At 35.1% G+C, this 11,947-nt stretch overlaps 1 protein-coding gene across 3 annotated transcripts in view; it reads right to left on the reverse strand.

Moving 5' to 3' along the window:
- Nucleotides 1-2,155: 2,155 nt before the first annotated feature.
- The window catches only part of SHOC2 (SHOC2, leucine rich repeat scaffold protein), an 80,832-nt gene continuing 71,040 nt past the window's right edge, over nucleotides 2,156-11,947 (reverse strand). For all 3 annotated transcript variants that reach the window (XM_003787169.3, XM_023511673.1, XM_023511672.1), the window contains exons 6-9: nucleotides 9,038-9,160; nucleotides 6,538-6,675; nucleotides 6,083-6,200; nucleotides 2,156-4,167 (exon numbers count right to left, since the gene is read on the reverse strand). In XM_003787169.3, the coding sequence (XP_003787217.1) occupies nucleotides 3,959-4,167; nucleotides 6,083-6,200; nucleotides 6,538-6,675; nucleotides 9,038-9,160 (588 nt within the window). In that variant the 3' untranslated portion in view covers nucleotides 2,156-3,958. The remainder of the gene's footprint in view (nucleotides 4,168-6,082; nucleotides 6,201-6,537; nucleotides 6,676-9,037; nucleotides 9,161-11,947) is intronic.

The raw sequence follows: 11,947 nt of genomic DNA on the forward strand, positions 1-11,947 counted from the left end.
GTGGCGCCTGTGGCTCAAAGAAGTAGGGCACTGGCCCCATATACTGGAGGTGGCAGGTTCAAACCCGGCCCCAGGCCAAAAACTGCAAAAAAAAAAACCAACCCCAGAAATGTTTCCTCAGAATTAGTGTTACCAGAGTGTCACTGCATAACAAAGTACTGATACCTATTTTACAAAACATTCTCATATTTTCTTAATAATGTTCATGATACTCCCTTAGATACCAAATCAATGTTATAATTATTTCATATTCAAATTCTCCAAGATTAGATAACCAAGGAAAGATTGTCCTGTTTTTTTCAATTGCCCAATTGATGCCTAAATGCTAAACTAATCAAAAAATAAACAAAGAGAAACTTTTTAGCTAAGATATTTGGTATATCATCTTACTCTCTTGTATAGGCAGAAAGAGATTTTCCTCACAAGTAATTCATTCATTTTAGATTTGATAGAGTTTAGGACTGTATTCTTCTATTTTGGATTATACCATTTGCTTTCGTCTAATTTTAATCATGCAAGAGTGGCTATATATCTTGATTTGCCTGAGACAGTTCTGAAATATTGGCTGTTCGTCCAACATCAGTACCAACAGTGTCCCCTTTCCATTTCAAGAGGGTCCCATTTTATTCGTAACTACTACCCATTCTTACTAATAAATGATTTTCAATTCTGCAAGCTTAACTTTGGACTTTGAGACACAGGGCTTAGAAATAAGTCAGGTAAAAAGCAAAAGGCTACTACAAAAATTATCACAGAAAAACTAGATAAATTGTGATGTTTATCTATTTAAATGAGTCAGGTTATATAGTGAGATAAATTAGAAATTCGCAATTATATTTTTTTGAGCTCGCTCCAATTGTATCATTAAGCTTTTATTAATAATATAAGGTTTTATATGTATTTTTCTTTCTTGTAGCACCTACTATTTCTGTTTGTTATCCAGCAAGTGTATATATTATTTAGCATTTCCCCCTCCTTTCTGCACAAAATAATAATATGAAATTTAAAAAGTATTAAATTCCCACAAAAAGACTGTTTAACATTACCATTGGCATGTTGCTGCTATATATTAACAAAAAGCTAAGGGGTGGGGAACCTGTGGCCTCAAGGCCACATGTGGCCCTCTAGATCCCCAAGTATGACCCTTGACTGAATCCAAACTTCACAGAACAAATTCTCTTATTAAAAGAATGGGCACAATGGCTCATGCCCGTAATTTTTTTCACTCTGGGAGGCTGAGGCAGGTGGATTGCTTGAGCTCAGGAGTTCAAGACCAGCCTGAGACAGAGTGAGACCCCAGCTTATAAAACACAAAATGGCCAGGCACTGTAGCAGGTGCCTGTAGTCCCAGCTACTCAGGAGGCTGAGGCAAGAGAATCACTTGAGCCCAAGAGTATGAGGTTGCAGGGAGCTATGACGCCACAGCACTCTACCCAGGGTAACAAAGTGAGACTCTGTCTCAAAAAAATTAAAAAAAAAAAAAAAAAAAGAATTTACTATGTAAAATTTGGATTCAGTCAAAAGGGGTCATTCAAAGATCCAGAAGACCACATGTGACAACATCCAACATCCTCTGATAAAGTTTTATTTACTAAGCCTCATGGAGAGACAAAACATAATTTCTTTAAAAGAAAAAATTTTGGTTATGCCATTTAGTCCCATTGCAGTTTCAGAAAAAAACAGAAGCTCATATGCAGTCCTTCGAGATATCCCTTATTATATTCAAATTATTTAAATGTTAAGTATCTTGATTTCACAAAAACATCCTACTTACATTCCATTCTAGTTTATCAGTAGAAGTAATGAAATTCATGGGCTTGTCTAAGTTGGCAGTCATACAGAGGACAGAGATTTTATCCTTCTTAAAAATTTTTTGTAACTCATCAGCTATATATTCTTTATGTGCAGCATCACTTCTACATGTAAGATTATCATTTTATACTTTTGTTATGGATTAACATAAATAAAAGTAGAGAAACCAAAATGCTTTAAAAACTATATCTATTTTCATTTTAAGAAACAATAACCATATTTTTTCAAGAAAAGACATTCAGTTACTACCTTTAAAGTTCAAGTTCCATCATCTTAATATATAAACACATCTGGATATGAGATTTAAAAAAAAAACCAAAAAACCACACATACACAAAAGCTCTAGGTAGAGCCGTAATAAACAAATTCCTTTTATAAAGAAAATTTTAACTGAAAAGCCACAGTAGATGGAAAAAAAAAAAAAAAGAAAGGATATTACTTGGTAAAATCCAGTGACATCTACAATAGTTTTACAGCACATTTAATCATTCTAGGGTTTTATATCTTTAACTGCCTTCCATTTCTTAGTTGCTCCTTATAAAACTGCCAATTACATAGTTGTGACCTCAAACCTAGACCTAATCTTAATATTATAGCCTTACTTCAAAACTGGTTTTGTTTAAAACACAATGCCCAACCAAATAGGAAAAAAAAACCTAAGCAGCAATATTTAATTATACCTAACAATTATTTATTATGTGGGAAGTGTTTTTAGGATATCGAGAATGCACTTGCTTTGTGAGTCTCCTCAATAATCAAACTGGCTTACACCAACAATACTGCCAAGTCTTAAAAGCAGTGAAGTGAAAGAAAATATGTGAAAGAGCACATCCACATCTTACAGAACTTCCATTAAGCTATCAATGACTTCTATGCAATGTGCCTCTTTTCTATACTGTATTAACTACTACCAAGAAAGAAAAGATGGAATTAAAAGTAATGATACTGAACTCAATTGTTTGAAGCCAGTGCCCCACATGTGGGGAAAAGTGCATTTAGTTCAGCAGCAATACAGCACAGTGTGAAGATATTGTGCTTAGACGCAGATATTCCAGAATTGAAAGATATACAAGGCAAGTCAAGATATAAAACCATAGTACACTGTTAAATAACCTTGAAACATACATATATTGCAGTTTTCAAAGAAAGACATTCATGTCATTGTACAAGGATAGGGAGAAATCCTTAAAGTTACCTACTGTAGTTTATGATATAATAAATACATATCTATATAGCATTATATATACATATATAGAATGTGTTTATATGTAATTTATTTGCCAAATTATTCTGTTAGTTCTTGTGAATCTGCAACTTTCAGGAATGAAAAAAGCTCCTTTTTGCTACAAGTTTTTGTTCCCCAAACTTAAAAAATATAGTAAGACTAAAAACGTTCTCAATACCCTCCCTTACCCAAAGACTCATTTCAGGTACTTTGCTTCAAAACTCATTAGAGAAGCACAATTAAAGAAATTCTAGATTTTTGAATGTATCTTTTCACTTTGCCAGTTGTTTTAACCAGCAAATACCTTTTATTATTTAAATCAGCTGATGTGAATTCTTTAACAGAGGATATAAACTCTAGATTTAACAGATTAAAACAGAGCAAATCAAAACCAAAAAAAAATAATAATAATAACAACAATCCAGTGATTTACTCTGACTGTAAACAATACATAAAATTTAAATCTCAAATCTCAAAATAAGTTAGAGAAAAATTCTACCTTCAGGGCCTACAGTACTATAAAGATATGACAATTGGCAAGGGGAAAAATATATATATGAAAAGTTGCAACAAAATTTTTGCCCATTATTTTTCTTAAGAGAAGTATCCCTAACCATACTACCTCTGTCCCTTAAATTTAATAATTTCATAATTTGTTGGCAAATGTTTTAAGCAAACTGGCATATCAGATAACGTAACAGAAAAACATCCATCAAATTCAGCAAAGAAAACTTATACAAGCCTTTTGTACAGAATTAAAAAAAATCTAAATGGCTATAATTCCTCTATTAGCAGAAACACATAATGCAATCTTTATAAATCTGCCATAGTATCAATATCTACATAAATAGATACAGATATAGATATGAAACATCAATGGCAGTCTATTTTTGAACAGTGTGTGGGACCAGCAGACTTGTATCAGACCATGGCACGATATGGACCCTGCATCTTTAGGAACTGAATGATGAAAGAAGGCCCCCCAGCAACAATCTGAGGTGGAAGGTGGCTGAGTGGACAGTTCTCAATACTCATGATTGAAAGTTTGCTACAGAGAGCCAGCTCAAAAGGGAGGCTATGTAGGTTGGGGTTGTCATTCAAATACAGTTCTTCTAGGTTCTCCAGTGTACCTGTTTAAAGAAAACAAATCAGTTATTACTTTTTAAAAAAACTAGTTAATATTAAAAAAGTTCTACCGGACATGATGCTATCCTGGCCATTACATATACTGAATACACATTTCCTCTTATTCTCTTATCTTAGTTTTAAAATTCTCTACAACCATGGATCTCAAATTTTGCTACGTATTTAAAATCAACTAAGGAGACTTAAAAAAATTCTGACATTCAGGTCACACTCCCTTATTAATTAAATCAGAATCTCTTCCTTTATGGCCTTCAAGCTTAATAAGCTTTCTGAAAATACACATAGTCGATCTCCAGAGATTCTGCTTGGGACAGTTTGATATATACACACACACATGTATATGCACAAAATTTTTTTAACTCTAGTAGTTTTTTATAAATTCAGTGCCTATAATCACTTTTATATTGTAAACAGTACGACAATTTCTCATATTAATGAACATATCGTGATGTAAGTTTTATTACTTCATATAAAGTTTTCCTAAAGGAGTTATCACATATTTGCCAGTAAGCCCCAAATCAATTTATACAGTCTTAAATATTCTTTGGGCAGCACCTGTAGCTCAAAGGAGTAGGGCACCAGCCCCATATGGGGGAGGTTGGTGGGTTTAAACCTAGCCCCGGCCAGAAACTGCAAAAATAGAGAAAAAATTCTTCTTAAACTATTTTAAGATATTTGTTCTTTCTAGGAAAATATCCTAAGCAATTAAATTAGGTCAGCTAGAATAAATATTAAATATTCTAGAAAAAATATACTTTGAAGTATATATTTACCTCCTGCGTTTCCAATTTTTAAACTTTAAAATTTGGAAGATTTGATAGTGGCATTTGTTAGAAGACTAATAACCCTAAGAGAAGTTACTATTATCATTCTTATTTTACTGATAAGAAACTTGAGAAGGCCAGATGCAGTACTCATGGCCTGTAATCCTGGTACTCTGGGAGGCCAAGGCAGGTAGATTGCTTGAGCTCAGGAGCTTGAGACCAGCCTGAGCAAGAGCAAGACCCCATCTCTACTAAAAATAGAAAAAACTAACTGGGCATTATGGTGGGCACCTGTAGTTCCAGCTACTCAGGAGGCTGAGGCAAAGAGAATCACTTGAGCCCTGGAGTTTGAAGATGTTAAGAGCTTCTATAGTGCCATGTTACTCTATACCGAGCATGACAGAGTGAGACTCTGTCTCAAAAAGAAAAAGGAAAAAAAAAAAGAAGAAAGAAACTTGAGGCTTAGGAAGTTTATATACCTTAACTTATCCAAAGTCACAAAGTCAATAAGTAACACAGTCAGATTTTGAATTATCTATTATCTCCAAAACTATTCTTAACCACTAACCTCTAGTACCCAGGAAACAGCACACTAAAAATACTATTTATTTACTATGTGACCTTGATGAAGTAACTCACTCTTTATAAGACAGGATTACAATTTGCATTACCTAAAATTCAAGGTGGTCATGCTGATTATATGAAATAATGGAAATGAAAACTTAGAAAATGCTAAAGTATTCCAAAATATTAATTAGTCAAATATTAATATTAATCCTCAAATCCCGTAAGGGAATGTTCTTTTAGCATAAGACATTACTAATTTAATTCAAGCTTGTATAATGCTTAATTCTGGAAGAAATATATCTCTTCTAAATTAAGGTTATATATAAAGCCTATCAGAAATATAAGTATTATAAAACATTCTCAAATATAATATTAATCCTAACATCTCATAAGGAAACTTAACCAAAACCAATCAACCAAACCACTGGTACTCTATAAAAAAAGAATCTTAAGCCTGATGTTACCTCAGTTTACAAAGACAGTAGACTTGTCATATTTCTCTGAAATACTGCTTGAATGCATAAGAGCAAATTATTAGTACAGAATCAAGCATCCATAGGGTTCATACCAATTTCCTCAGGAAGATGAGTAAGTAGGTTCTCTCCAAGGCCAAGATGTGTGAGATTGGTAAGGTGACCAATGCCTCTGGGAAGAGTGGTCAACTGGTTGTTTGTCAAGACTAATTTCTAAAAAAGATTAACAAAATAAAAGAGTTACATATATATTTCCTACAACTGAATCAAATAATACATCTTAAAATAATATACCTACTAAACAATAAATAGGAAATTACATGAGATAGGATGAGAATCACTTAATAAGTTATAGGTTTTTCTTTTAAAAACTGTCATTTGTTAGGAAAACAAAAGCAGATTATAGGAACATAAAACTCAGATTTTCCTATAATAACATTAAATCTATCTAGTCCAACAGTTAGACTAAATTCTTAAGAAAAATGTGCAATTTGGAATAGATTCCAAAAACCTTAATCATAACCTCAACGCCATCAGGATAATGTTTTACCTGTAAATCCTTAAGATAAGCAATTTCATTTGGCAAGGATTCCAATTTGTTCTCCTCTAGATCCAACTCTCTTAGTTTTCTAAGGTTTCCAAGACCATGGGGAAGCTTCTTTAGAAGATTGTTTGATAATATTAGAACCTAATGAGAAATTATTGACAATGTTTAGCAACTCATGAAATGAAATTATATAATTACCATTATGTGGCCTAAAATTTTTTAAGCCATGTTAATTTTTCAGTCAATATTAAGAGTAATGTTAATTTATATAACATATATAAAATACTTTACTTACTAGTCTTTAAAAAAACACCAGTTATTGGAATTAAAATAGAATTTTGATTATCCAAAACTAAAGAAAGCAAAATAAGCAATTTAATTTCAACTAAATTTCTGTAAAATTACTAACTTTTGAAGATTCATACAATTAATGGCAACGTGATACTAAACAGTTACAAATTTCTATCTAATAGGAAACTGATTATGTTATAAACCATCACTTGTAAACCATCACTTAAGGAAGGTAACAACTAACTTCTAAACTGTCCCAATCATCCTGTTATAGATACTATTTGTGTATACTTATTCCACTGAAAGGCACACTGCAAGATACTGATGGATGGGATATGGTTAGGGGGAAGGCTGAGAATGACAGTCTTTGTTTTCAAAGAAGTTATAAACTAGCATAGGTTTTAACTCCTAGGAGGGTAGGGAAAAAATAATGGGTAAGATCTCCACAAAGTTCTGGTTAATTTCTTATGCCCATCTATTTCCCCTAAGGTTACAAAATTCATAATAGAGCAAATACAGTAGAACCCAAGGGAGTGTAACAAACTAGTCAACATATGGAGGTGGTCAACATAAGGAACTAGGCCTTCTGTATTGATCTGTACATGTAGTGTGTGTTTGGTATATGAAAATTGGTCAATGTAAGGAGGTGGTCAACTATGGAGGCTCCACTATACATATAAAGAGACAAAGAAAATAACAATAGTTAATACTTGAGTTTACTATATGCAAAGCACTGTACTAAATATACTAATCTTATTACAAACCTATGTGGTAAATAACATTATTATTTCCATTTTACAGCTTAGGATGTTAAATTTGTGGATTAAATCTATAAATATAGATGAACAAAATTAGAACTGCACCACTTTTAGCCATTAAACAATATTATTCCATCTTATTAAATAAAATAAAGAAATGAGATTCTAAAAAAACATGAATATGGAGGAATTTAATAAGACAACATATTGACTGGGCACAGTAGCTCACTCCTGTAACTTTAGCACTTTGAGAGGCTGAGACAGGAGGATCACTTGAAACCAGTTTGAGATCACAGCATGAGCAATATAGCAAGATCCTGTGTATACAAAACATTAAAAAATTAGCCAGTCCTGGTGGGACACCCCTGCAGTCCGAGTTACTCAGAAGGCTGAGGCAAGAGGATTACCTGAGCCTAGGAATTCGAGGTTGCAGTGTGCTATCTTTGTACCACTGCACTCCAGCCTGGGCAACAGAGTGAGATCTTGTCTCTTTAAAAAAATAATAAAAATATAATGAGCTTATTCATTAAAAAGATGAAAACTAGAAACTGAGAACCAAGAAAAATCTTCCCTAAGAAGGTAACAATAAGATGAATCTTTCATTTTAAAAAAGAATTTTGAAGAAAATATTGGCTCGGCACCTGTGGCTCAAGTGGCTAAGGTGCCAGCCACATACACCTAAGGTGGCGGGTTCAAATCCAGCCCGGGTGGCCAAACAACAATGACGGCTGCAACCAAAAAATAGCCGGGCATTGTGGTGGGCGCCTGTGGTCCCAGTTACTTGGGAGACAGAGGCAAGAGACTTGCTTGAACCCAGGAGTTGGAGGTTGCTGTGAGCTTTGATGCAACGGCACTCTACCCAGGGGGAGAGCTTGAGGCTCTGTCTCAAAAAAAAAAAAAAAAAAAGAAAGAAATAAAGAAAAAATTAAGGGGATAAGAAGAAGGGATTCTAAATAATAGAAACAATACAATAGGACTGAACATAAAATATGCATACTAGATTTCCAACAATGGAAAAAAATTAACTAGCAAATAAAATAGTAGTTAGGTAATTAGCATGAAAAAGTACAATAAAGGTTCTGAACACCAGTCTGAGGAAACCAGAATTATTTTGGTAAGACAATGGTGTACTTTATATATGTATATAAAATATATATAAATATAAAATTTATATATTTTTTTTTCTAAAAGATGTTAAGTTGTAGTGACCTTTTCTTTCAAAGATAATTTATAGAACTTAAACTTACCAACTTTTTAAAGAATACTGCAGAAGCACTGAGCTTAGACTAAGTCAACATTTCATCTTCCTTAATAAGGCTGTATGTTTAATAACGCTCAAACATTTCTAATTATGATCTTCCCCTGAATAAAAAACTGCTTATTTCAGTTTGTAATTTTATAAATGAGATAAGTATAGATGGGTCTGAAGAAATATAAGGCTCAGTTATATTTACCTCAAGAGACACGAGACCAGACACATCCTCAGGAATCTTTGTCAGCTGATTAGTTGCTAAATTCAATTCTACCATACTGGTCCAAGTTCCAAAATCCAAGGGAAGTGATGTTAACTGATTGTCCTGGAAAAGACAGAAAGCAGCATCCAAGGTAGAACAATGATGATCCTTATGTGCCTGCCCTCTGGAAAAGTAATTGTTAATTACAAAGGTTTATTTTCCTTTTTGAGATCCACATATAGAAACAAAAAATTTCTAAGCCCTCAAAGCTTTTTATACATTAATTAGTAATTGTTAATCACAAAAGCTTATTTCCCTTTTTGATATCCACATATAGAAAGAAAAACAATTCTATGCCCCTAAACCTTTTTATATAGTAATTAGGCTATTATTTGAGGTTTAACTGGAAGTTTATTCCCTACATGATTATTTGTAATGTAAATAGAAAAAGAGAAATACTTGAGACTTCAAAGAGCCTATCCATAAAGGTTTTCCTCATTTCATAATAATGTACAGAAATCATTGAATTAAATGTAAATATTCAAATAAAATTATGAATACAATGAAAGAAGACATGTCTAATCATAGCCCATAAGGAAAGCCAGATGAGTTCAGGGATTCTAGAGATGCTGACCAATAAAATAGGAAAGGAAAAAACAGTCTTTATAAGACAGCATGTTAAACCATTAAAATACTATCTAGAATTTCAATAAGAAAAGATGATAAAAATATATTTATTGCTATATAATACAACAGATGATGAAACAGTAAGTATGGCCCTAATTTTGTTTAAAATTTAGATATGGCTATACATAGAACACAATTGAATAGAGTTATATGTTAGTTATTGTCTTTTTCCTGCTTCTACCTATCCATTTACAACACACACTTTCATCAATAATAACTCTTACTACACCATTGTGTGTTAGGGATATTGACACTGGAAGAGAACAATCAGCACATCTAATCCACTTAGGTGTCAATGAGATATGCCAATGTGTTGATAGTGCTGCTACCTCTCAGTAGCAGAACTATTTTGAGTCCTTTTTGTTAATCTGTGCTTTTTTTTCAGCAGTATGCATGGATTATTTGTCTCATTTTACATAAAAAGCATCCAAAACAGAAATCTCAAGTAGCAAACATCCATCTGAAAACTGTATTATAATGAAAGTTTTCCCTCATTATAATATTTAACTTTTTACATATCTATGCCCAAACTACTGATTGTTACAGAATGATAAAGTAGTTTTCATTTAAACAATTTATTGTTCATACTCACATGAGGAGAAAAATGATAAGATAAGTTTCATTAGGATTTCATCAAGAAAAAGTTTTGTTAAAAGTCTACACTGTATTGGGGGAATTCTGGGAAGTTGACTGACTGACAGCAAACCTCAGCAGAGGTTTCTTCTTCCTGACCAGAGGAAGAAAAACTGGACAGAATCAGACTCCACAAAGACGAAGGTGGGGAGCTGAGCCAAGAAAGAAGTTCGGCAGACTGTAACTCCAAGGAAGAGCATTCAAGAAAACAAATTTCAGGTACAAAGCCTATGGACTAAAGGTCCCCCAAGCAGGAGGTCCACTGCACGCTATCTGCCAGTGAGCAGGGAAAAAAAGACCTCTCATTTTACCTCACTGGAGAGAGTTGCTAAACACCAGGTCTTTTTCTTCAAGGAGGTCCTGATTATGAACCTAGACACCACCCCACCAGGCATAAAACTGAACAGATATTTTCCCTCACAAGTCCAAAGTCCCTTTCTACCCTTCCTCCCTTGCATGGTGGTCTGAAGTTCTGTCCCCTGCACAGCGCAGAGTATTTGGTCTTTTCCTGAGAGATCTGGACATAGTGTGGACTGCCAACCATCAGGATGGAATCTGGAACTCACGGGGAAGAAAGAGGGTGTGGGAAGAAAGGGACACTCAGCAGGAGGAGGAGCAGTCCCCTGGTTATGACTTTGCCCAGCCATTGGTGTTGACCCTCGGTTCGGGCTGTGTCTGGTGGGACAGGGTACAGAACCCCTAGCTCAGATGGCACCACCAGTAGGAGAGTGGTTGCCCCATGTGGACTGAGTTCAGCAGGCAAGACTGGTCCCCAGTCCCTGCTGGGCCTGTGAACAGAAGCTTATCAGGCATGGACTGAGACCTGAGGGCAGGTCCCCTGTCTCCAGCCAGGCGGTGAGCAGAGGTTTACAGGGGAAGACTGAGACCTCCGGGCAGGGTGTGGTGCCATGACTCCAACAAAGCCAGGGAACAGAGGCTTGCTAGTCAGTGGACTGAGATTGACAGGCAGGGTCATGGTCCCCTGACTCCAACTGGTCAGGCAAGCAGAGGCTAGCTGGGTGTGGACTGAGACCAGTGGGCAGCTCCAACTGGGCCTGTGAGCAGAGAAGCGGACAGTAGTATGGACTGAGTCTGGCAGGCAGGGATATTGATCCCTGGCTCCAACTGTGCTGTTAGAGATGCTTAAATCCCTCTCTATTGAGCAGGGTTTGCACTGCTTGAGACAATTTAATTGGAACTCGTGTCGGGCTGTCTACTTGGGGACATTCTGAGGTTGACCTTCGAAGTTCTGTAGCAGAAAAGAACTGAAGAGTGGGGGCTGCACACCGCAGCTGTTTGTATTTCTTCACAGCCGAGATTTAAACCTAATTCCATGGCTTCTTAGGATAGGGTAGAGGTTGGCTGATATCAAACCAGAGTTAGCTTGCACTATCTCACCAAGTAGGTGCTCAGAGTCTCTGGCCAAAACTCTGAAAGTGGCCTTTGTAAGGTTGTAGGATATAAGCCACAATTTCAAAGCGTAGCACTTTGGTAAGTGGCTGTCTCTACTACCCAGGAACTCCAACTCAATGTCACCCTACCAGTTCTAATAACCAAAAGGTGGAAAAGTCTTGGCACCTGTGGCTCAAG

Source organism: Otolemur garnettii, unplaced genomic scaffold (assembly GCF_000181295.1).
Source record: "Otolemur garnettii isolate 467f Iridium unplaced genomic scaffold, OtoGar3 scaffold00021, whole genome shotgun sequence".
Classification (NCBI taxonomy): domain Eukaryota; kingdom Metazoa; phylum Chordata; class Mammalia; order Primates; family Galagidae; genus Otolemur; species Otolemur garnettii.